The sequence below is a fragment of the Sus scrofa genome, chromosome 6 (assembly GCF_054392235.1).
Source record: "Sus scrofa isolate SSC_HxYL_T2T_F1_AM1 chromosome 6, Sscrofa_HxYL_maternal_Yorkshire_Landrace_v2.0, whole genome shotgun sequence".
Classification (NCBI taxonomy): Eukaryota; Metazoa; Chordata; class Mammalia; order Artiodactyla; family Suidae; genus Sus; species Sus scrofa.
The window spans coordinates 171431580-171454561 of NC_139388.1; the positions used below are offsets into that span (position 1 = coordinate 171431580).

The window sequence follows — 22982 nt, forward strand, 5'->3', positions numbered from 1 at the left end:
GATAAAGTTTGTCGTGACTCGGTGGCTGTCAGCCTAAAGTCTGTCCCATTTCACAGTGTCACATCTGGGTGAGGCGAAGGGGATGGCAAAGGGAGGGACGGAGGCCAGGAGGCTGGACACGCTCGGAGAGAAGTCTCTTTGGGCCTTAGCTCTGGAGGCTGTCGTTGGCAGCCTTCCCATCCCTCAGCCTTCCTGGTTTCCATCCAAACCCCAGAGAAGAGGAGGCCTCGTCAACCCGAAAGGGTGGTATTCTCTCCGTGGGTGATCTCACCACTCCTGTGGTTCCAGGGCCCACCGTGTGCTCTCCTAGGGCTGTCTTGCCTCAGCTCAGGCCTCTGACCCGAGCTCCCGGCCTGCATGTCCAGCTTCCGCAGACGCCCACCTGGGACGGGGCGTTCCAGGGAAGGCCGTCTTGAGCCTTCTCAGCCCTTTCCCTCCGGGCCTGGTTTCTCCGCCGGAGCTCTTCTGTAGGATCTCTGCCCCCACCGTTTGCGTTTGTGTCTCTCCTTCGAGCTTGGAGGCTCCTTGAAGGCTGCGGCTTGGTCTGCTTGATCTCCAGCGCCGGGCACAGCGTTGGGCTCCTCGAGTGTGTGCTGTAGGAGCAGGCCAGCACAGCAGGAGGGGGTCTGGGATGAAGGGTTGAACACCCTTTTCATGTTCCTAGGGAGCGGGAAGGCAAGGTGTGTGTGCGCTGTGTGCCAGCATACACATAGCTTCGTGTGGGAGGGCCGGGGGGCCTTGGTGGTGGTGTCATGTGCCCCATAAAGGATTATATTTTAATTTGGAAAGCACTTTAGAAACTTAAAGTGCTTTGCCTAAGTGCTGACTGCTATTAGTGTCTCCTTTTTATTAGGAAAAAGGACATGATTTTTCTCTTTCATCTTCAGGCCTGTCCAACTTCTGAGAGTCAAACTTAGCAAAATGCCTGCCCCTCACTGAGGACTAGTTACATGCCAAGTTCAAAGCTTTGGACTTGAAACACAAAATTCCGCTTTGCAGACTGGTTCTGACACCCCTGAGGGGATTAGCTCTGACAGCTCAGTATCAGGAAGGGGGCGGCAGAGACAGGGTCATTTGACATGGTTCACGCTGCCGTCCCGAGCTCCACCCCTCTCCGCGTAGGCCTGGGTGGGAGGACATAAGAACTTGCACCATTTGGGGGGCTGTTGGAATGACCTCAGTGGTTATCAGAAACCCACTTGTCCTGCGATACTCAGGACCAGACTTCAGAGCGCGAACTGGGGAGGAGCGGCCCCAGGAGGAATTGGGTCTGTTCTGCTGGGGGGCGATAGGATCAAGAGGCAGAGACATCACAGCTGCTAGACTTGGTGATGTTAAGAGCTGCCAACACAAAGGGCGAGGTCAGAGGGAGGGAGGATGTGTAGCAGGAGGAATCTGGTCCAGGAGGCCGGGAGGCAGGGACGCGCCTCGTGCCCTGCAGGCACCTTGAGGGCCTCGCTGGCTCAGGGAAGGGTAACACCCCTCCCCGCGGAGAAGGTTTGGTGCTGCAAGGGCAGGAGGTCTAGAAGGCCCCGCTGCACCTTGTCACTGGGTCTCCCTGTGTGGCCTCTGCCCTAGGCTCTTTCCTGAGCAGCCACGAGACACACAAGTACCCTGCTCTCAGTCTGGTCTGCGTCTGCCAGCCCTGGGTGCTGAAGACCCTGCCCATGGCTGGGGAACCGGGAGCTGGGAGCAGTCCCCATCTCCTAACCGGGTCCTAATCTGGGGGAGCTAGGGTCGGGATGGGGCGGGGGTGGGGGTACCCCGAGCCTTCTGCCCTAACTGGATTTCCATACCTCCTGTTGTTAATTATAGAGATGTAATAATGCGATTAGTGCACGATTAAAAAAAATCCCTGATATGATTACCATGGATTTAATATCACATGATATATCATTATATCGTTATGCAGTGACAGATGTAATTGAAATACACTTATTGGAGCCGGGGGTGGTGTTTCATTCAATCCCCAGCACCCCGGGGAGGAAAGGGCCGGTTCAAAAGAAGCAATGGGAGAGGAAATTGTAATGAAAACAAAGAAAACCCACAATGTAGCTCTCACCCGGGGCAGCTGGCTCCTACCGACCCGCTGCCTTTGACTCTGTAACAGGACACGTGGAGCCCCAGACAGGCCACCCTCTTCTGTGGGGGCTCAGGCAGCATGGCTCGGGATCCTGCTCCTTGTCTGATGATCCCTTCCCTAGACGCCTGGGTGTCCCCAGGTCCCCTCTGACTTAGCAGTGGGGCAAGGCTCTGAGAACCTGAAAAGAGACTCAGGACCCTCAAGGGGTCAAACTAAGCTGGCCGCCCTCTTCCAGAGGTTGTGGATCCTGGACCTGTAGCACAGCCCCTGCCTTTGCCGTGGCGGTGGTGGGTCCACTGCACCAGAGGCAGCCGTCCTGTTGAGGGCACGAGCAGGAAGGTTAAGTACACGGAGAAGATAAGTATCCCACTCAAGTTCTGACGATGGACAGAGGCGGCGGCAGCTCTGGCGCCCCGTAAGTATGTTGGTAGCCAGGGAACACTGCGGACCCACAGAACTGCCATCTGGGGGTAGAAAGGATGGGTTTGTATCACCTGATGGGGGTGCCCATCCTTTTGCTGCTGTGTCTGTACTGACCAGGGCTCTGCTGGCCCGAGGAGTGGAGTCAAGGCCACCCAGAAGGCCAAAGAGTCCAGTAAAGGAGGGGACACGAACAGTTCCCCCTGCTTTCTTAACCCGGGCAGCTGAGCCCCCAGTTCCCAGGATGGCTGATGGCGAGAGGGGATTGCCGCTCTGCTGGGCAAGAACAGCAGTGGTTCCTAGAGGAGACTGGCTAGGATCTGCAGGAGCAGCAGCTCTGAAAACCAGACCTTTTGGTCTGGTGGAATTACACCCAGAGAGGTCTTTCTTTCCCTGCCCTTGGTGGAGACCATTCAGAGAGAGCAGATACAGCCCCGGCTTAGGAGTCACCCCGCATCATGGGGTAACAGGTTTGTAAACAAATCTAATATTACAGGGGCTACTCAAAGCGTTTAAGGAAAGGACGAGTCAGGAAAGACGTGGTCAAGGAAGGTACTTTTGAGTTGAGTGTTGAAAACAGAATGCGTGCTCGTAGGAGAAAACGCGGGAGAAGACAGAGGGTGTTCTAGGTGGGCTGAAAGCATTGCCCGAGTAGAGCACAGGAAACAGCAATCCCAGGACGTGGTAGGTGGTGGAGAAGGAGCAGGAAGCAGGGTGGACCCCTGCGTCTCTGGTAGACCAGGTAGATGGTAAGGGCCTTCGCTGGGCCTTGGGGTCCAGGAGGAGGAGCACCTTGGAGGGGAGAGGTTGACATGGGTTTTAAACATAGCGAGAGTGAAGAGCCTGAGTGAAATCCAGGTGGAAGTGCCAGGTAGGCAGTAGAATATATATGTGTGACATTCAAGTGGTGGCAAGAAATATCACTGTGGAAGTTGCAGAGGTCGCGGACCGAGGAGTCGAAGGAACCACCCAGGAAGAGTGGCAGAGCCCAGACAGAACCGGGAAGGGAGAGGGCACGGGCCCGCCCACGCCTGACCAGATGAGACCCTTAGGAGGCCGTGAGGGAGACGTCAGAGGGGGGACCTCAAAGAGGAGGATGTCGAGAAACCTCAAAGGGAATGGGTTTCAAAGATGCCGCGGGCTGCAGAGCGGCAGAGGCGGCAAGGGCCCGAGACGGTCCCTGGGCGTGGGCAGCGTGGGGAGGACCGTGGGCCTTCTCAGGAGCTCAGTGGCACTTGATGAGGCTGATCGCCAGGCTGCGGGGTAAAGGAGTGTTGGGGATGGAGAGTGAAGGAGAACGCACAACCTGGAGAAGTTTGGTCGTTCGCAGGCGCCCGGGCAGCCGTTGGATCAGGACGTGGGGTGAGGGGACGGCTGTGGACGCGAGGATCTGACACGCGCGTCGCTTTCACAGGCCGGGCGTCGTTGAAGCGCTGCGCACGCGGTAGCGCTTCATCCTCCCTCAACTCTGTGGGGCAGGAACTGTTAGGACCCGCGTTTTACAGAGGAAACCGAGACGCAAAAAGTCACAGAAGCCTGTGCTCGAGTGCTAAAGGAAAGGAGCCAGCAGAGACGGGGAGCTCAGAGGTTTCGAAAGGGGCTCCTGGGTGGACCAGGAACTGAGGAGGCAGAAAGGAGGGAGACGTAGCCTCACAAACGTGAGCTCGGCGTCAGGCTGGAAGCGGGGTGTCTCTGCTGCCAGAGCAGCCTCGGTGAAGGAGCAGGTGGGGAAGGGTACAGATGCTTGTGTGTAAGGGGAGGGGGCCGTTCCTTCGAAAGGGTTCTGCCCAGCAGTTTTTATTATCTTTGAGGAAGTAGGAGGGAGTGGGATGGTTGGATGCTATCCAGGGTTGCTAAGTTCGTGATCTTGGATCTGTAGTGGCCACTTTCTGTACGTAACAGTGACTTTTTTCCCCCAGAATCACTTAGCTCATGGCAGGTGTGGACAAGCAGTCACATTGGGGTTTCTCGGGGGAGGGGCACTAGATAAGTGGGCAGGGGAGTTGAAGATTGGGGTGGTCAAAGGGAAAGATTCAGGGCATCCAGGCTTGGTAGAAAAGGACCAGAAGGGGAAGGACAGACTGGGCGGGGGGGGGGGAGCCGGAACGATAGGAGGCTGGGGTCAGAGTGGAACCTGTCATTGTATGATTTCAGAGGGGCAGCAGTTCTGGGTGATAACAAGGCCCCAGGTGTGGCCGTAAGGACAGATGGCTGACTGGTGGAGGAGAAGGTCATTAGAGCACAGGGAGCTGAGAAATCAAGAGGCAGGATTCATGGGTGGGTGGATTTATCCCATGGATTCTGAAGTTACCCAGAGTGATGATGATTTGAAACGAGATCCTAGAGGGAGAGGAAGAATTGTCCAGAAGCAGCAAGAAAGAATTTGATGGTATTGACGGAGTATATCTAGAAGTGAGTCGATAATAGTTTTCCAGAACTGCTGCATAACTAATCACTCCAAAACTTAGTGACTTAAAATAGTAGCCGTTTTATCATCCCTCAGGGTTTCTGTGTCAGGAACTCAGCAAAGGCTCCGTTACTTAGTTCTGGCTCAGGATTTAGCATGTGTGTGTGGTTAGTGACGGGAGCTGGCCCCGTGTGTGGTTGGGGCAGCGGGAGGCTGGCGGGGTATCTCTTCACCTAGACGTGTGGCTTCTGCATGTGGTCTCTCCGTGGGCTGGTTTGGGCTTCCTTCCATCATGGCTGTCTTGGAGGAGGCTGACCACTTAGAAGCAGCGCAAGCCTCAGGTCGCATAGCATTACCTCTGTATTACTCTGAACAAGAGCTCGTGCTATTTCAGAGGGCGGGGATGCGGACTCCCCGCTGATGGCAGGCGTATCAGCGTCATCTTGTAGGAAGGGCATATGAGGTGGGAAGCAATGTCACGCAAGCACTGGAAAACACAGGCTGCAATAACTGGCTTTGAGCTGAACTTGGGAAAGGAGGAGGAAACAGCATTTGCAAAGTCAAGGTGCATTTTGGGTGCTGGCCCCAAGCATATTTGGGGGTGGCAATGGCAGTGGGTGTTCCTGAGTGAGCTCAAGAAGTGGTCTCCTGGGAGAAAGAACTATCCAGCATGTACAGCAGGGGATGGAGGCTCAAGAGGTTCAATAACGCATCCAAAGTTCTGGTGCCGACAGCTGGTAGAATGGGGAACCCTATCCAAGTGTGACTCCTGAGCCACCACCTCTCCATGAGATTTGGGCTGCTGGGTACCCCTCACCTGCGGCTTCTGTACGTGGTTCATCAGCGTGTTGGCCCATTAAATAGAAGGTTAGGTAGTAGTTAGGTCTGTCAGGCTCTCCTGCAGCCTCCTGAGTATCACCTTTTTGCCTTTGTCTTTTGGGTGTTTGTGGGAATGGAAGGTGATCTGACTTGCTTCCTCATCTTGGGAACTAGCCCTTCAGCCTTAGGCCCCAGAGTGACCTCCTGGGGAGGCTGGAGAGGTCAGATGTGCTGCTGCTGGCTTGCAGGCTCCAGGTCTCCTGCAAGTCACAGAGCGGTTCGTGCTTTGCTTTGCGATCTGAGCTGGGTTCTAGCCCCAGCCTCTGCCCTGCCCACTCTGGTCCACCCACCTCTCAGGGCCCTGGTAGGTAGCGAGTGGGTGGGCAGAGATACCCCAGCAGCTGTCCACGGCTCTTCTTTCCTCGTTGAAGGATCCGATGCTGCTGCCGATGAGGGCTACTTCATCTATTAAACCCAATACACTTGTCGCAGCTGCTAAGCCCCCGTAAGCCGCCGGGCGCCGTGTTTGTGATGGGACTGACAGTGCATGGAGGAGGCTGATTATACACGATTCCATTTCGCGGGCCCAGCAATGTAATTTCACAGGGCGATCAGCGTTTGCATGTAATAGCAGGCTGTGCTGAGGTGTCAGAATATTAAAGGCGCTAATGGCAAAGCTCCCTGTTACACAGGGGGCCACCCGCCGCGCCTCCAGCAGGGCTGCGCGGCAGGCCCGTCGCAGATGGCTGGCCACTAAGCTAATGGGGCAGCAGCCAAGGCGGGCAGAGCCACGAGAGGGGAGAGCCAGCCGGGAACAGCTCGGCACCTGCTTCCCTGCGCATGGAAATTACAGCAGCCCAGGGGAAGGGAAGTGTGCGTGCCTGCCTGGCACAGGGCTGGCGTGGGTGGTTTGGTAGGCCCAGCATCTTTCACCCCAACTCTCCCTGCCGCGGATAGGACTCCGCAGTCATCGTCCACCTGCCCCACCCTCTGGCCAGGAACCCCCAGCCGGGCAGGTGGGCCCTGGGAGCTGGGAGAGGTGCAGCTGGAGAAGCGGCACCTGGAGAATGGGGAACCAGCGTGGGAAAGGGGTTCAGGTACAGGCTTTTGGCTCTTAAACTCCTGCCCAGCACTGATCAGGGTCAGAAAGCTTTTGGGTCCCTTACCCCTCCCCCGCAGCGGCTGGCAGGAGAGTGGGACGAGTGGGGACAGGAAGCAGGTGGGAGAAAGGGTGGGGACACCAATTAGGGCGCTCAGATGGAGGCCAGTGTCGCAAGGAGCTGGAGGCAGTACCGCAAGACACGGCTCCTTCCGTCCACACTGGCCGCCGCAGCCCTTGCCTGTTCTCGTGGAGCTTGCTCCTGTCATTCTCCTGTGCCCCGTGCTGTGTCTTCTCTCTGGTACCCTCCAGTGCCACCCGCTCCGGGAAGCTGTCCTGCCATCTGCAGCCCCTCATGAGTCTCATTGTCTCCATTGTCCTTGTGGGCAGCTCCCAGGGGACAGCCTCCCTGATCCTCCGGCTCTCGTGGCTCTCATGGGTCCCAGTCTTCTCAGCCAGAATCTCTGAGGCGTAGCCCGCGTTGCCCTGCCCCGAGCTGGACTCGTGGGAGGGCTCTGCTAAGATTCATAGACGGATGCCTCTCGGGCATGCATCTGGAGGGGGTAGGGATGCAGGGATGGGCTGAGTCACCTGAGGGGGAGCTTGGTGCCTGCGTGGGTCTGCGTACTGTGCTTGATGGTGTGTATATGGGGGGCGGGTAGGAGAGGGACTTTGGAAGTGAGCGCTGGGGGTGGGGGCCGTGTGGCGTAGCGGCCCAGGGGCAGCAGGTGCAAGGATCCAGACCACACTTGCTAGGAGCACAGATTGCGGAAGGACCCTGTGCTGTCTGGGTGCCCCTGTAGCTGGGTGCAGGAAGGGTACCCAAGATAGCAGGCACTGGGGGGTGTTGTGGTGCTGTGCCCAGGTATTGTGTCGGGGGTGGGGGGTGGTTCCACGAGGCAGGTGGTCACGTCCAAAGGCTCTGCCCTGCAGAGGTGCGGGGCAGTACCTGGAGGAGACATGCCAGGGTTCTCACCAGGGGCAGCAGTGGGAGAGCCCAGGCTGAAGGAGAGCAGTTTTAATTAACCGTTTTTAATATCATTTTGGACTTTGGCTGGTATGTGAAAGCCCCGCTGGAAGCAGCATTTGTAAAAATTAAATCCCTCTTATTAGGAGCTTGGCAGACCCATGTGCACGCGCCATCCCCCCCGCACGCCCCCCCGCCCGCGCCCCCCGAGGAAGTGCCGGATGAGGCCGTGTCACGGCAGCAATTGGTTATCACGCCTTATCTGGGAATATGAAACTGTGTGGCATGACACCCGCGGCCGCAGCGGAGACGCCAATTCATCTTGGCCTCGCTCTGACAAGCTAGACTGCCCTTCCTGAAAGGCATCCGTCAGGCGGGACCGGGCTGCCGCCTTGCCTGGTACCCCTGCTTTCCCGCCGTGCGTTCCGGCGTACCATGGACTCGCCGGACCCAGTCTGGCCCTCTGGGCTCTGGTGCCCTCCACCCCGCTTCCGCACGTCCCCGTCTGGGGACGATCCTGGGGAGTCGTGATTCGAAGAATCATCTAACCCTGGTGACGCGGCGGGGCCAGCGCCTCGTGTTATCTGAAGTGGTCCTCCCGCTTAGCCGCGATAAGACTCAGGGTGACGCGCAGATAACGTTGAGCTGCCCTGTCCCCGCGCCGCGAGCAGAGCAGAGGGGCCTCCGCAGCCCCGCCGCCCGCCCGCCCGCCGCTTTAAGCCGGGAAGCGGCAGCACCTGCTAATGCAAGTGTTTAATATTTGATGGGCTGGGATAAAGCAGGATCACCTTCGAATTGAATTGAGTGTCAGCCGAGAATCTATTACTGAAATTCGGGTGTGATTTGACAGCAAAGTAGACGATGTTATTCTTCACTAGTTACTGCAATCTTCTCCCCGACATCACTTAAATATTTTTTTCTTTGCTTGAGTAAACACACATTATCCTTCTTTTTTCCCCCTTCCTTCCTTTTTTCCTTTTTAAAGGGGAAAAAAACCCATCCAGCTCGCCTTCTCCAGGCTGATAGAGTAGATTGTTATTTCTTTATTTGTCCTATTAAATGGAATTTCTGATCGTTTAATCCGGCCTTTGTAAGTGATTTTAAAGTACTTGAAAGCCGGCCCGCCACTGCTCTCTGGCCCGGTGCGCTCCAGCCGCGGCCCTGACCACGCTCAGCGGCTCCTCCCGCTGTGCACCTCCCACTGGCTCCTCTCCCTGCTGCCCGCGTCCCCGGCTCTGCCCTGGCTTGAAGCCAGCGTCCTCTCCCCTGTCCTTGAGCCTCATGCTCAGTCCCGCATTTGTGGGTACAGCTGTGGCCGGGGAAAGGGCGGGAAGGTTGGCTGGGAAGTTGGGCTGTGGCTGGTACCTGTGGGGGCAAGGAAAGTGGCTTCGGAGGGGGCTGAGGTTGAAGTATGTTGGCTCCTAGCCTCCCAGTACCCAAGGGGCCGAGGCTTGGTGCCTGCATTTGGGAAGGAAGAGGACTAGCCCTCTGCCCGGCCCCTAGGTCCTGGCACAGCCTGTGTGTCCAGCCTCCTGTCTTCTGTTTCTGACCCTGCGCTGGGCAGGCTCCCCCCGTGAGGGAGTCTGAGGCGGGATGGGGACCTCCTGGGCACAGTGATGGGCAGGGGGCTCTGCAGTGTCTGCCTGACCTTCGCTAGCAGTCCCTTTAGCTCTGCCAGTGGCCTCACCGTCCGGCTTCTGAGACCTCACCCAGATCTCACTCCCATGGACCACTCTCCCACACGCTGTCGCCTTCCCACTACTAGGAGAAGGGCAGCCTGGTGTTTGGGACTTCGAAGGTGAGGAGGTGGGTCATGTTTAAAGGATCAGCTAGCTACGCAAGCCCGCTAGTAGAAGCCTAGGACTGGCTAGCAGGCCCAACAGGCATGAAATCCCTGTCGGGCCACTTAATAGCCTTCTAACCCTTGTTAAGGGCCGTCTTGCCAGGCCTCAGTTTCCTCATCTGCCATCAGGTTGCCATGCATATAAGGGATGGAAGAGGAGGTGCCAGCTCTGTCCTGATGTGCGCCCCCCACCCCGGGGGCTGGTGGCGGCCAGGTGGCGGGAGCAGGGGACAGAGGGGGGGCCGTGGAGTGCTGGGGGCCTGAGCAGATCGATGCCCCCAGCACTTCCTTCCCCAACCCCAGGAAAACAATTAAGTACAGATCGATGGGTGGCCGCTTTGAATATGCATAAGTGAGCACTTGACCTTCAGCGAGATCTGCTCCCCCCAACACACACACACACACACACACACACACACACACACACACACACACACTTCATGTGCTGTCCTCACAGCGGCTTGAGTCAGCCAGGCCAGGTGACCTTACCCCCACCTCCGCTGAGCCCCATGTGGCACTCAGCTCCACAGTCTGGCCTGCCCCCTGGTCAAAGGCAGCTTGACTGCAGGCAGGTGTTTGGTCCCCTCCTCTCTCACCAGCTTTCCTGTCTCAGTGAAGCCTGGGTGTATCGGTCTCCACGGCCCTCCTGACACACTCTCTGTGACCAGTAACACCGTGGGGAAGGGGCCGAGCAGAGGGCCGGGGATGCTGGACGAGGCGGGCTACGTGGCGAGGGAGGTGCCCTGACGAGGAGGAGCCCAGAAAACGGGGGCTCTAGGGAGGAGCCTGGTGAGGGGCACGTGGTGAGGGCTGAGGGCCTCTGATGGGGAGACGCCCGGCAGAAGGGGGCTCCGAAGGAGGAAGGGGTTTTCTGGAGGAGGCCCTGGGGGACGGGGACCCAGCAGGGGACTCAGATGAAGCGGCGTGATGAGAGGAGGCCCTTGCTGGGAGGACCGGGGGCGGGGCGTTGGTGAGTCGCGGGGCTGGGTCCGGGCCTCTCTTAACCACTCTTGCCTCCTGTCTTCCAGGCTTACAGCTTCGCCATGGGCTGCTGGCCCAAGAATGGACTCCTAGACATGAACAAGGGCCTCAGCCTGCAACACATAGGCCGGCCCCACAGCGGCATTGGTCAGTCCCTCCACAATTCCCCCGGCAGCTCGGTCAGTCCCCTGCCCGCATGCCCCAGTCCCCGGGCACACAGAGGGGCTCTGTGGCTCACGTAGCACTCCAGCAGGGCGCTCTGCAGAGCTGGGGGGAGCGGGGAAGAGGGCGAAGTGCGGGAGAGTAGAGCCTGGCCATTGGAGAGGGTCTCTCCCAGCAGCCTTCAGGAGGAGGCTGGGATCTGGGCTTTGGGTGGGTCACAGGTGGCCTTGGATTCAGGCCAAGGGATCCCGCCCTCAGCTGCATCTCTGGTGGCTGATGTTCTCAGAGGGGTGGGCACATGTCAGCTTACCCACCCCCCGTGGAGCTGGAGAAGGCTGTTTAATATTGTTTCAAGTCTGTGGCCACTAAACTGGGCGATCAATGGGAGTTAAGGAGATGAATTATTTAAACCTCACCAGCTTTTAATTAGTCGGGGTCCTTCTGACCGATGGCTCCGTCCACAGGGTATTGAACTCCCCCGCAGGAGCAGCAGCCTCCATTGAGCGGTGCCTTTGGGGGGGGGCACTTGGGGTACCAGATGGGGGTGCACCCCTGGGGGGATTCCTGTGTGGGAGGGGGCTGGAATGGCTATGGTTCTAGGCATTGGAGGCTCTGCTGGCTTCTTATCTATCAGCGTGGATGGGTGTCTGTGTCTGTGTGTAAGGGTATGTGTGTGTGAATGGCACCTTAAGCCGCGTGTCTCCGTGTGTATGTCTGGGAGTGTGTATGTGTCCATGCGTGTGTACCTGCTTGAGGGATGCATGTATGCGTGTATGTGGAACAGCGTGTCTGTAGGCCTTTTCCTGAGGGCACCTGTCTCTGCACGGAAGCACCCATCAGCCTATGTGTATACCCATCGGAAAGTGTGTGTGTTCACTTGTGTGAGCTTATTTTGTGAGGATGTGTGCACACATGTGCATGCAAATGCTTTCAAGCCAGGTACTTGGCAGGCCTAGGCTTTGTTCTGAGGGGGGAGGAGCGGGGCTGTTCCTGGTGGCTCTGTGACATTATCGTAACCTGTGTACCCGAGGGGTCTGGGGGAGAGGACTGGCAGGCTGCGCGGAGAACAGTCAGTCCTCTGCTGCAGACACCACTGTGCCTCGGGGCTGCTGGCATCCTGGGAGCAAGCGGACTGAACTGGGCGGTCTCCCCCCAGGGGCCCCCGGCCCTGATGCAAACACTGGGCTGCCTCTTACAAGGGAGGTTTCCCCTGTCCTCAGGGCCAAGTGGCTTCTCCGCCTCCATTTATGTTTCACTGACTTCGGGGAGGCCCCACATCATTCTTACTGGGACCCCCCAAGGCTCTTCTGGGGTCTCGGGACCTCCTCTTCTGGGGGGATGAGGAAGGGGTCAGTGGGGCTGGGGAATTGGAAGTGCCCTCCCAGGAGCTCTTCCCTACAGCCTAGAGGAAACCCCAAACCCAGGAAGCCGATAGGCCTGGCAGGTCAGCAGGAAGTTTCCTGGAGAAGATGACCCTTGGGTCAGGGGACCCCTGAGGGGTGAGTAGGAGTTTGCTGGGCAGACAGATGGAAGGGTTTTCTGCCTTGGGGAACCATGTGTCCAAAAGCCCAAGGGCATGGGGAAGCCTGGCATGCTGGGAGGACAATTTGGGACATCTAAAGTAGTTTCCTGTCACTGGAGTGGGCCATGTGGGGCTAGGGACTGGCTCGAAAATAAACAGGGAAATAAGCTAGCCTTGAAAGCCAGGTTAGAGAGTGTGGCTTTTCTGTGGGGTTTTGAGGAAAAGAGAAAGTTCTGAGTGAGATTGGAGGCTCTGCCAGTGGCTTCTTATACATCAGTGCGACAGGATCGGCGCTCCGATCCAGAATCCGCGAGGCCGTTGGTGCCGCATAGACTAGCTCTGAGTAGGTGCTCAGCAAACGCCCTGGTCGGTGGATGGCCAGTGAGTGAGGGTGGATGGGTGTAGGAGATGGACAGGGCGGGGCCCGGGGACCAGGGCCCTGAGAGGACTTGCACTGGCCGAGGGAGGAGGAGCCGCCAGGAATTGAGTCGGCTGGCGGGGGCGCGGGGGGACTGGGGGTAATGCACCCAAACAGCTTAGAGTTGGGCACCCTGCTTCTGCGGCTCTGTCCCAGGGGTGCTTATGAGAGGAGGGAGTTCCTTCCTCCTACTCTTTTGCTGCCTCCTGGGTCTCAGGGATGCCGTTCTTGCCTCTTGGCCCACGTTGACTCTGGGCTGGGCCCCCTGAAGCCTGTTCCCTCCTTCTTCAGAGATGTTTTTCCCATCTGGGTGGGCCCCAGGCGACAGCCCATGGTGATGGGTGACAATGCAGTCGGGGCTTTGGAGCCGGAAGCAGTTCTGGCCCTGGGACGTGAGGCGGGGGACGATGCTACCCGCCCCTTGGGGCCGCTGGGAAGGCTCAGAGAAGTCCCCTGCCTGAACGGCCTGTGCAGCCTGCACACACAGTGGGTGTGCCCCCAGGGTGCTGGGGGCTCCCGCACGTCTCTGTGAGTGAAGAGGGCTGCCCTGCCGGCTCCCGGCTGGCTCCGAGGTGTGGGTGAGGGTGCTTGGAAGGGAGGGAGGACGCAGGGCATTAATTGGGCTGGGAGAGGCGGGGAGGGAGGTGTGGGGTTTGAGCAGTGAGGTTAATGGCCCTCGCACCAAAGAGACAGCTTTAATGAGCTTTGGCTGGCGGTGCCCCGCGTCGCTGTGCACGCTAAAAGGGTCGTGCTGGAAGGGTTTGATGTGGACTCTTTCCCAGCCCTGGGGTCAGAGGTCAGCTCCTGTCACTGGCCACTCAGGCTGGTCCTCGTGACATGGTGCTAATTAACTGTGTGAGGAGCTGCCAGCCCGACGGGGAGTGGTGGGTATCTTGCTGGGGGTGAGGCGGCACTGGTGAGGCGGCACTGGAGACGCTGGATAAGGGTTCTGCTGATCCCACAGCTTAGCCACCCCCAGGAGTGTCTTGGTTCTCCCAAAATGCCGTGGGGGCCAGTGGTGGGTGTGCGGATCCCCCATGACCCTGAGCCCTGGAGGGATCTCCCGGGCCTCCTTCTAAGGTACGTGTGTCACGGGAAGCCTGTTGGGCCTGCCCGGCCAGGACCCCTGCCGCGCGTTGGGGTGGTGGCGGCGTGACAGTAAGGGCACAGGCGTGCTGGAGGTTTGGGCGGCCGGGCAGAGCAGGGGCGTAGGCTGTGTAAGGGAGGAGCCCGCTGGGATGGCTGCCCGTGGTCGAGCCATTGGAGGGGGAGCCGTCGGGAGTTTGGGTGGGGGAGGGACCTGGTCAGAGTCTGGGCCCAGGCAGTGCCTTCTCAGAGTTCGTACAGGGAGGGCTCCTGGGGAGAAGTGGCGGAAAGGAGGCCCCAGGGGATGGGGACATGCGGGAGGGATGCAGACGGTGGTCGTTCATTCAGGGCTGGCGGTGGCCACAGGCGTGGGGCGGTGAACCTTTACCTTGCACCTGCTGTGCGTGTCAGGAACGGGGGTAGGTGCTAAACATGCGTCAGTAAAAACACAGGCGCAGACACCAGGAGGGGTGAAGGTTTGGTCCTCGGGACTGAAGGAGAGGTGGGCTTCGGGGCGGGGGGGCTCCCGGGCTGGCGGCATGGCCACACAATGCTTCCTCTGGGGGAGTGGGTAGGTCTTGGGGGCCTGGGGAGCGGGCTGGTGTGCAGCAGGCTGTGGGTGAGGAGGGCTGCATGTTTGTGGGAGTGCCGACTGGCTGTGCCAGCAGGCTCGTCAGCCTTCTCGGCTTCGGCAGCTTCCGAAGTGCCACGTGGGCCTTCTTTCCTTTCAGCCAGTGGTCGGTGGGCAAGACGCTCACATTATTCGGGGGCACTTTGTATTCACTAAGTGCGTTTTCACAGAGTCCGACGAAGGCGGGCACCGTCATGCCTGTTTCACAGATTGGAAGGGTGAGGCTCCGTTGAGGGCCTTGCTTGGGGTCACGCTGGCCGCTGAACTGAGGCGCCCTGACTCAGACCCAGGTGCGTCTGAGCGCGAAGCCTGTGTTGTTAGCGCCGCCCTGGGCTAGGAGCACCTTTTTGGTGTTTGGCCTCATGCTGCCAGCAGATGGTGGGGAAGAAAGCAGGCTCACAGCCTGCATTTCCCTCAGGGTCGTGTGTAAAACGTGGAGGCCACAACCGAGGAAGAAAAAGGAGGGGGCATGGCCGCCCTTCTCCCCTGCCAGCGTCGCCCTCGGAGCCAGGGCCCTGCCACGTGGCTTCTGGCCTCCTCCCGACCCTGACAGGTCTCCCCTGTGACTGCCATTTGCTCTCCGTCCACCTCGTGGCCCGGAAGGGGCCGCCGCCTCTGGGGGTCCTGCCCCCCCCCCGGCCCCACGGTGTGAGCGCACAGAATAGCTCCCTGGGCCCCGGGTCTCGTCTCTTGGGAGAATGATGAGGCCTACGTCCTTGACCTCTCTGAGGGCAGGACCCAGGGCTCCTTCCCTTCTTTCTTTCTGGAAGTCTGTGCGGGAAATGTCAGTGCCATCTCCCCTGTTGCTGAGACACGGCGGCCCCACGGAGAACAACCAGAACCTTCCCTGGTGCCCAGCTGGGGGGTCCTGCCCTGGACGCTTAGCTCCTCTGCTCAGGGACTGGGGGGGGGTCCCACGGGCGCAGACGAGGTGAGACGGGATGGCCAGACACCGGGTGGGCTCTCTCAGGAGCTTGCCGCTCCGCAGTTTGGCAAGAGAGCTGGGCTGGCGGGTGGCAGGGCGGGGCCTGGTCTCCGGGCAGTGCTGGCCTGTGGGCTCCCCTGAAGGAGTGGGGTGTCTATCAGAGTCCAGTCGGCGCGCATTAGCTTGGTGACATGGATCTCATTAGCGCCTGTGAGAGGTGTCACTGCAGGAGAATCACCGGTTCGGGGAGATGCTTGTGCCAAAAGGAAGAAAGGACAGTGACAGCCTTTTCTCTGCCGCCTCTGCCGCCGTGCTCCCTGGGCCGCCCGCCCTCCTCCTCGTGGGGGGGTGGGGGTGCCGGCTAATGAGCTCGTCGGCAGTTCAGCCCTGTCTTCCCTCCTTGAAGTTCCCCGGTCCCTCTGAAGACCTCGGGCCCAGGATTAGCACACACCAAATGCCAGCCCCCCTCTTGCCCAGCAGGGAGTTCTTTCTGATCACCCTGCTCCTGCTATCCTGGGCGAGGGAGAGGTGGGGCCAGGACAGAGCCACGGGGTGGGGGGAGGGTCACCCTCGGAAGACTCTGCCCCCCCCCCACCCCCGCCTCCCTGGACAGACAGAGTCACCGTGACCACGTCCTCCCCAGAGCGCCCGTCCCCTGCTCCCCTCCTTTGCCCCCGTGACATCTCCTGCCCAGGCAGTGTCTCCATCCCTGTGGTGAACCCCCCTCCCAAGGCAGGGAAGAATGTGGGGGCCAAGGGTCCAGCAGGTAGGCTGTAGATCTGATCTGATCTGGAACTTTCGGGCTGAGATGGAGCGCTTCGGAGTCAGCCGGAGCCCAGCCTGGGCTTTGGCTGAACCTGAGGGTGGTGAAGTATTGATACGAGGCCTCTGCAGACCCGAGAGCCCTGTCCCTGGCTGTTCCAGAGGGACGGAGGGTACCTCGCCCCCTCTGCCCTGCTTTGGCCATCTTCAGGGCTGGGAAGGGCGGCGTCAGCACGGCCGCCTTGGGAAGAGGGAGCACTGCCAACCCCCTGCCCCACCCCACCCCTGCCCGGTTCTTTCCAGGGTGTCCCAGAGAACGGGAGGAGCCAGGGGCTAGCTGATCACAAGAAGGGGTAACTCCAGGCATCAACAGTGTCTCCACTGGTGCCCAGGGCTGCTCCCTCCCCCTCCCTCGAGCTGGCACCCTGGAGCCCAGGGACATCTGAGGGACTGGTCCTTGCTGAATGCCAGGCTGTCGTCTTCAGCAGCAGCCACAGAGGGTAGAATGGCTAGACAGCGGGACAGGTGGACGGACGGACAGGCGGAGGAGGTTCTGGTGGATGTCTGAATGTGTTCCGTGAGTGTGGTGCCCTGGGAAGTGCAATCTTTGTTTCCCTACCTTCCTAGCCCCAGGCCTGGCTTGGCCTCCCCTTGTCTCTCTCTGTATCTCCTGTCAAACCATCGCAGACGTAAATGACAAAGAAATCAGAAAGACAGATCAATGCCGGCCAAATTAGCACTTGCAGATAGACTGTGCGGGGATGTCAGCGCCCTGACCCCTGGTGATCTTGCAGCCTCCGCTGCTGATATTATGCAAATTGCATCCATCTGGCAGGACCTGCGTGCTGGCTGCTCCTACTCAGAGGAGTAATGGGCTGGGGGCGGGCGGGAGTGTTGGAGCAAGAGTCTGTGCAGTGAGTGTGTGCATGTGTGCGCGTGTGTGAGCATGTGCTTGAGTGTGCGCGAGGGCGTGCGGTGCCCACCAAGCACTGGGCGGTGATGGAGTGATTGACAGGGCAGATAAGGGCTGCATTGGATTCCTTTGGGCTGGGGGATTAGGCGCAGCCACAGATGGGAGATAACCGGACTTCATTTCAGTTTATTTCCCTCCTTATCCCTCTCCCCACCTTCACTCCCCGAAAAACACCATCTCTGTAGTTTGCGTTTTCATCAATATTTGCAAGTCATTGCCACTGGTTTAAGGTGAGAGGCAATGTCAGGGCCCAGACCGGGCTAGTCCTTCCGCCAGTCCTGTACAGGTCTGGCACCCTGCCAGCCTTCACGCCAGGGGCGCTCACAGCGTCCTGTCCTCCCGAGCCCACCGTGTTCTTGCGGCATCCGTGCCAACCTACCTCATCTGACCTGAGGCCGCCTGGCAGTCCTTAAGCTGGGCCCCGCCCCTCCCACCTAAAGCTGCCGGGAGACATCCCTGCCCCTCGGTTTTGGTTTCAGCATAGGTGCTTCAGCCCCTGCTATCAGCGGGGTCCCCTGGGAGCTGCTCTTTCTAGTGGCCTCTGGACCCTTTCTCACAGCTCCTCCTGACCCCGACGGTACTGGCCCAGCTGGGCAAAGTGAGGCCTGTGGCCTGCGGAGGAGCGGATTTGTTTGGTCGGGTCTGAATCCACCACGCACACCAGTGTCCTTCCACAGGATTCGCTAAGTGCCCGATAGAGTGCAGACAGCTTTGCATCTGTCGCTGACTTCCTAAGCCTCGTGAGGTTGGGCTGTCACCTCTCCTGTACCTAAGGAAGCCAGGGCTCAGGAAGGGGGTCCTGTGCCCAGGCAGCAGGGCAAGGAAGCTGGGAGAGCTGGCGTTGAAACACGCGCCTCTCAACCTCCGCTCACCTGCCTCACTGCTCTGCCACCCTTGATACCCACATCACCACGCCTGGATCCGCTTAAGGGACCCATCCGTGCACAGGAGGCAGACAGGTTCCTTCAGCTCCAGGCCTCTGAACACGGGCCCTGACCCACACCAGACCCTCTGCCGCACTGAATCGGACCAAAGGGACAGGAGGCAGACGCATCTCGCCCTCAGGAGCTGCGTGTCTGAGACAGTTGGGCTGTAGCAAGAAGGACACACAGAGGACAGGACGTATCCAGCGGCTGCGCCAGTCCAGGGATGTGCCACAGCACATGGCATCCGAGACCCTGCAGCTCAGGGAGGGGCTGAGCCACTCGGGCCAGCCAGCGGGGGTGGCTGAGGGTGGAGCTGTCCCAGGGGCCCCTCCAAAATGTCCCCGCTGGGCCCTCCCACCAGGCAGAGTTGGGAGCTGGGAGTGCTGGGGACATGTCCGGGACGCGTGTGCAAGGGGAGCTTGTCCTAATGAGGAGAACATGGCTGCTAGTTAGGCGAGGGGCGGGCGGGGAGCCGCAGAGCTGATTGAAGGCAGGGGCAGGGGTCAGACAATTAGGCCCAGATCCGGCCGTTTGATGTGAGTTCTGAGGCCTCAAAGCCTCCCTTCAGCCGCTCCCTCCACTCCCTCCTCTCCCTCCTCTTTCCTTTCTTCTCCTGCCCAAAGGCAGGAAGGATGGAAACGCTTACTCTCACTGTTACTATTATTAAACGCTGCAGCAGGCCAGCCAGACCCCAGGACTCCTGCCCACAGGGGGCACCCTAGGCCTCCAGGAGGCTCCTTGGGCCCCAGGAGGGCATCTGGCCCAAAGCCCAGGCCAGCCTGAGGAAAGCGACGAGCTGAGCCCTGGGGCCGGGGAGCCCTGCTACCTCTCCTGCTTCTGAGGGCGTGAATGAGGCCGCCCAGTGAGGATTTGATCCCGGGGCTGCCAGGGCCTCATCCCAGGCCCATTTAGACCCTCGTCACCTGCAGCCGGATTCTCTCCTCTGCTGCCTGGGAGGTTGGGGGTCGGGCGTGGGTCGCCCATACCCCATCACACACACGGCTGTCTGCAGCAGTCACAGCAGAACCTCCCCCCGCAAGATGAAGATGCGTAGAGCCACATGGCCCCGCAGTGCCGTCACACTCATGCACCAAAGCAGAAGCCTCCCCACCCCCAGCCCCCCGTGCCCTGGCCACATGTACCATCACAGGTTCTTGCACAAAGGTACGGACTGTCTCGGGGCAGGGCCCTGGGAGCTCAGCCCCTCCGCTAGGGTGGCTGAGAACAGGAGTCCACCCACGTATCTAGGTGAGTGGGTATTGGGCCCGTCCAGCCCCCCATCCTAGGGAAGAAGCCTTGAGAGCTGGTGCTGGCCAGAGAGTGGGAGGAAGCCAGGTGGGGGGGGGGCGGTGGGGAGAGGGAGGGTGGGAGCAGAGATAAATGTTAGCTCATTTCTTCCGTAATTAGTTACTCCCTCATCCCCGCGTTGTAATTGTGAACAAGCTGTAATGTTTAATTAGTCTGTAAATGAAACCCCAATTTCATAATGGCCTGGCTGACAGGGCTAAGTGAGCAGGGGAGGCGGAGGGGAGGTAATCGGGAGGGCTTGGAGGGGAGGGGGCAGGCTGGTGGGATCACCGCCTCTCCTCTCCAGCCCCAGCCTGGCCTCTGTCCGGGGAGGCTGTCACTGAACCAGCCCTGGCACTGCTGCCTTTAACTCCACTGGCCTTTCTTCCCAGAGAAAGGAAAGGGACGCTGCCCGGCCTCCTCCTCCCTCCCTCCCTCCCTCCCCTTCACTTCTCCGGTTGGGATGCCACAGTCACAGCCCCCTGGAGCTCCAGGTGGGAGAAGCTGACGCGGGGCTGGGGCGGGGGGGGGGGGGGAGCCCTGTGACCTCAGCAAGGGTGATAGCTCCAGCCTAGGTCCAGCCTTCCCCCTCCCCAAGTCATCCTACTGAGAGGCCCTTGGTTGGCACCTGGACCTCAGGATCTGGTCCTACCCCTAGAGGAGCCAGTGATTGGCAGAGGATAGGCTCCTCCCCCTGCCGTCCCGCGGGTAAGCGGATACCCGCATCCACTCTAGGCTGACACCCCGGCCAACTCTTTGATGGGTATCTCCGTAGACTGCGATGAACTGGAGCTGCCGCAGGGGGGAGCCCCCGGCCCCACCATTGCCTCGTCGGTCTCTCCCTGTCTCCCCCGCCGCATCCTCACCGCCTGCACACGCCCCCGCCCCCCTGCTGCAGCCATAAATCTCAATTTACGAGGGCGGCTCTGGTGGGGGAGGGAGGCAGCGCCGCTAATGACGGCGCCTCAGCCGGATTTTTCATGTTGCACAGTCATAAATTTTTAAGAACAGCATGGGCAGCACGTTAGCGAGTTATCGAGGCTGCCTCCATGCTGGCTGCCTAGCTCCAAGAGAACAGAGACCCGGTCGGTCGGGCAGAGGAGGCCTTTGGGAGCAGGGGTGGGGCCCGCCGTCGGACTAGACAGAAGGCCGGGGCTCGCCTGGGCCAAGCAGGTACGCGAGCCTGAGCCTTCTCACAGGGCGGGATGGTGCTGCCAGAGCAAGGGCCAGCCACAGACAGGCACATGGGTGGGTCAAGCGGGTGGGCACATAGACCATGGCGTCAGGAGGTGCGGATGGACGCTCCTGCTGCAGGACTTGACACCATGATACACGGAGAGCCTGGAGACATAGGGGTTTTCAAAGCGACCGCGTTGAGCAGAATTACCAACCCCTGCCTGTGTATGTGCCCGAGGAGGCCTCTGCCCATAAACAGGGTGCCTTTCAGGGTTGTTCTCGAGAACTAGAGTCCCCGGAGTCACCAAGGGAGATCCCTGCGGAAGTGCCCACAGAGGGGGCAGACCTGTGGATATGCTGGAGCCAGGCTGACCTCATTCTGGTTATTGTCGGTTACTTAAGGTTGCGTGGTCCGGGGCAAGTTGTCCACCGCCCGGGGCCTCCGCTTCTTCATCCTTGAAATGGAGTTGATGACGGCTCCTCTTTCTCAGGCTTACTCCGAAAGTACTCTGAAACCCTGAGCACAGGGTGGCTCGCTTGTCTATATCTGAGTCTTTGGAAACGTTGGGAGGGAGTGGCTGGGGAAAGAGCTTTGTGGGAGATGGTGGGGCATTGGCTTTTGTGTGGTCACTCATTTGGAAGGTTTTTGCTGGGGTCGTCTGGGGGCCCCGCCCAGTGCTGGGTGTTCAGAGGTGAGGCAGGTTCCTTGCTGGGAGGAAGGAGTGGAGGCGGGGAAGGGGCCCAAGCCCCTGGCACATTGGGATCTGGGGAAGGACCGTGCCTGCTTTTCACGGCCTGGGCCTGTCTGGGGTTCGGGTGGCAGATGTCAGGGCTGGAGTGGTCTCAACCCGTGGCCAGAGCCAGTCAGTGTCCCCAGCCCTGGCCTGCTGTGGGCACACCTAAGCCTCAGGGTGCCGGGAGCACCCCCCCCCCCCCGGCCCCTCAGAAACCTCCAGGCCAAGTGCTCACCTGGCCTCCTCATCTGTGCAGTTGAAGCTCCGTGATCCTGACCATCTGTTGGGCACCAGAGGCACAAGGCCACGAAATCAGATGTCGCTCAAATCAGCAGGGGTATCAGGGTGTCCAGGATAATCCGCCTGTCTCTGTGCTCATCCATGGGGACCAAAGCTGGTCATTTAGGGAGAAGAGCGCCCCCAGGCTGGGCCTTGTTGGCATAGGGGTGGTCCCCTGCCCCTTTTCAGGCCATTCTCCTCGCATCCCCTGCACTGCAGCACAATGCCTCCCACATTTTCTGGAACCTGCCGTGCCTTCTGTCGCCTCAGGGCTCCCATGTGGCTTTATTTTCCGTGGGAGCCCCGCACTCCCGCCCCTTGGCCTAAGAACCTCCTGCTGGTCCTTCGGAGTGAAATTGCCCCGACTCCTAGCCTTGGGCAGGTCCCTCCCCTGTGCACTCCCCCTCTGGAGCATTCCGCACAGTCCTCATTAAGAAACAACTTGTTTGGTGCCTCCCTCCCCCACTAGATGGTAAGTTCCCTGAGGGCAGGAACTTATGTCCGGTTTGTCAGCTCGAATCCCCAAAGCATAGTGTGGTGTCTGACTCCCGTAGGCAGGAAGCAAATAAAATGTGTTGTTTCGAATTGAGTTAAATTGAGTTGAGATGGCCCCGGCCCACCTCTAGGTGCCAGGGCAGGGGGAGGGGCTGAGGAAGTGCCCGCAGCTGAGGTGGTTCCCATTAGTCCTCATGATTAATTCACAGCCACACCGTGATGGAGTGGGCTTGTCCCCAGTCAGCGCCTCCGCTGGGGCCCACCTGTTAGCGACAAACAAACAAAGGGATAAATAATGCATTGGGAGCCGAGCCCGGCGAGGCGGCGGCGTTGAAATTAACAGGGACTAGCTGAGCAGCTTGGGGATGAAATATTTACCAGGTGGGACTGGGCTGGGGGAGGGTAGGCCCCCTCCCCGAGTCCCCAGGCACAGCCAGGCCCCTCTCCAGGGCACATCGTTGGCCGGGGCTGCAGCGCCCCCACACTGCTACTTTCACCCCCAGATGCCCTGGTCCGGGACAGGCCCCAGCTGGTCTTGCAGTGCAGCAGGTCTTGGAGGAGTCGAGGTACCAGGAAGGAGTGGAGGCGGGGATGGGGCCGAAGCCCCCGGCACACTGGGATCTGGGGAAGGACCGTGCCTGCTTTCCAGGGCCTGCGTCCGTCTGGGTTCGGCTGGCAGATGTCAGGGCTGGAGTGGGCTCAACCTGTGATCTCTCCCCCTCCCGTCCCCCCCCCCCCCCCCCCCCCCCCCCCGCCTCCTTCTCCTCCAGTCCTTTCCTTTCTGCCACTTAACGCATATTTCCTGAGGGCCTTTGGGAGCTAACGTGAGGGGTCTGTGGTCGAGCTGGCGGATGACAGAGGCAGCCGCCAGATGGAACACTGGGCGCTGTGGGAACCCGTAGCAGGATTCCTAATGCCAGTGAGGGGTGCAGGTAGGGCCTCAGGCAACTGTCGCAGGGCGGGTGCTCCAGCTGAGACGTGGGGGAG

At 59.8% G+C, this 22982-nt stretch overlaps 1 protein-coding gene across 20 annotated transcripts in view; it reads left to right on the forward strand.

Annotated features, from left to right (window-relative positions):
• ERI3 (ERI1 exoribonuclease family member 3) overlaps nt 1-22982 on the forward strand; it is a 125500-nt gene that overhangs the window by 90994 nt on the left and 11524 nt on the right. For 11 of the 20 annotated variants that reach the window (XR_014808512.1, XM_021096789.2, XM_021096807.2 and 8 more), the window contains one exon: nt 10667-10766. The exons of 4 other annotated variants lie outside the window; for them this stretch is intronic. Coding sequence is in view for 15 of the 16 variants with exons in the window: in XM_021096789.2 (XP_020952448.1) it covers nt 10667-10766 (100 nt within the window). In the remaining variant the exon portion in view is untranslated. Of the gene's footprint in view, nt 1-10666; nt 11169-22982 lie in introns of those variants that run through there. 5 more of the 20 variants (XM_084965376.1, XM_021096788.2, XM_021096793.2 and 2 more) reach the window with 2 other exon arrangements.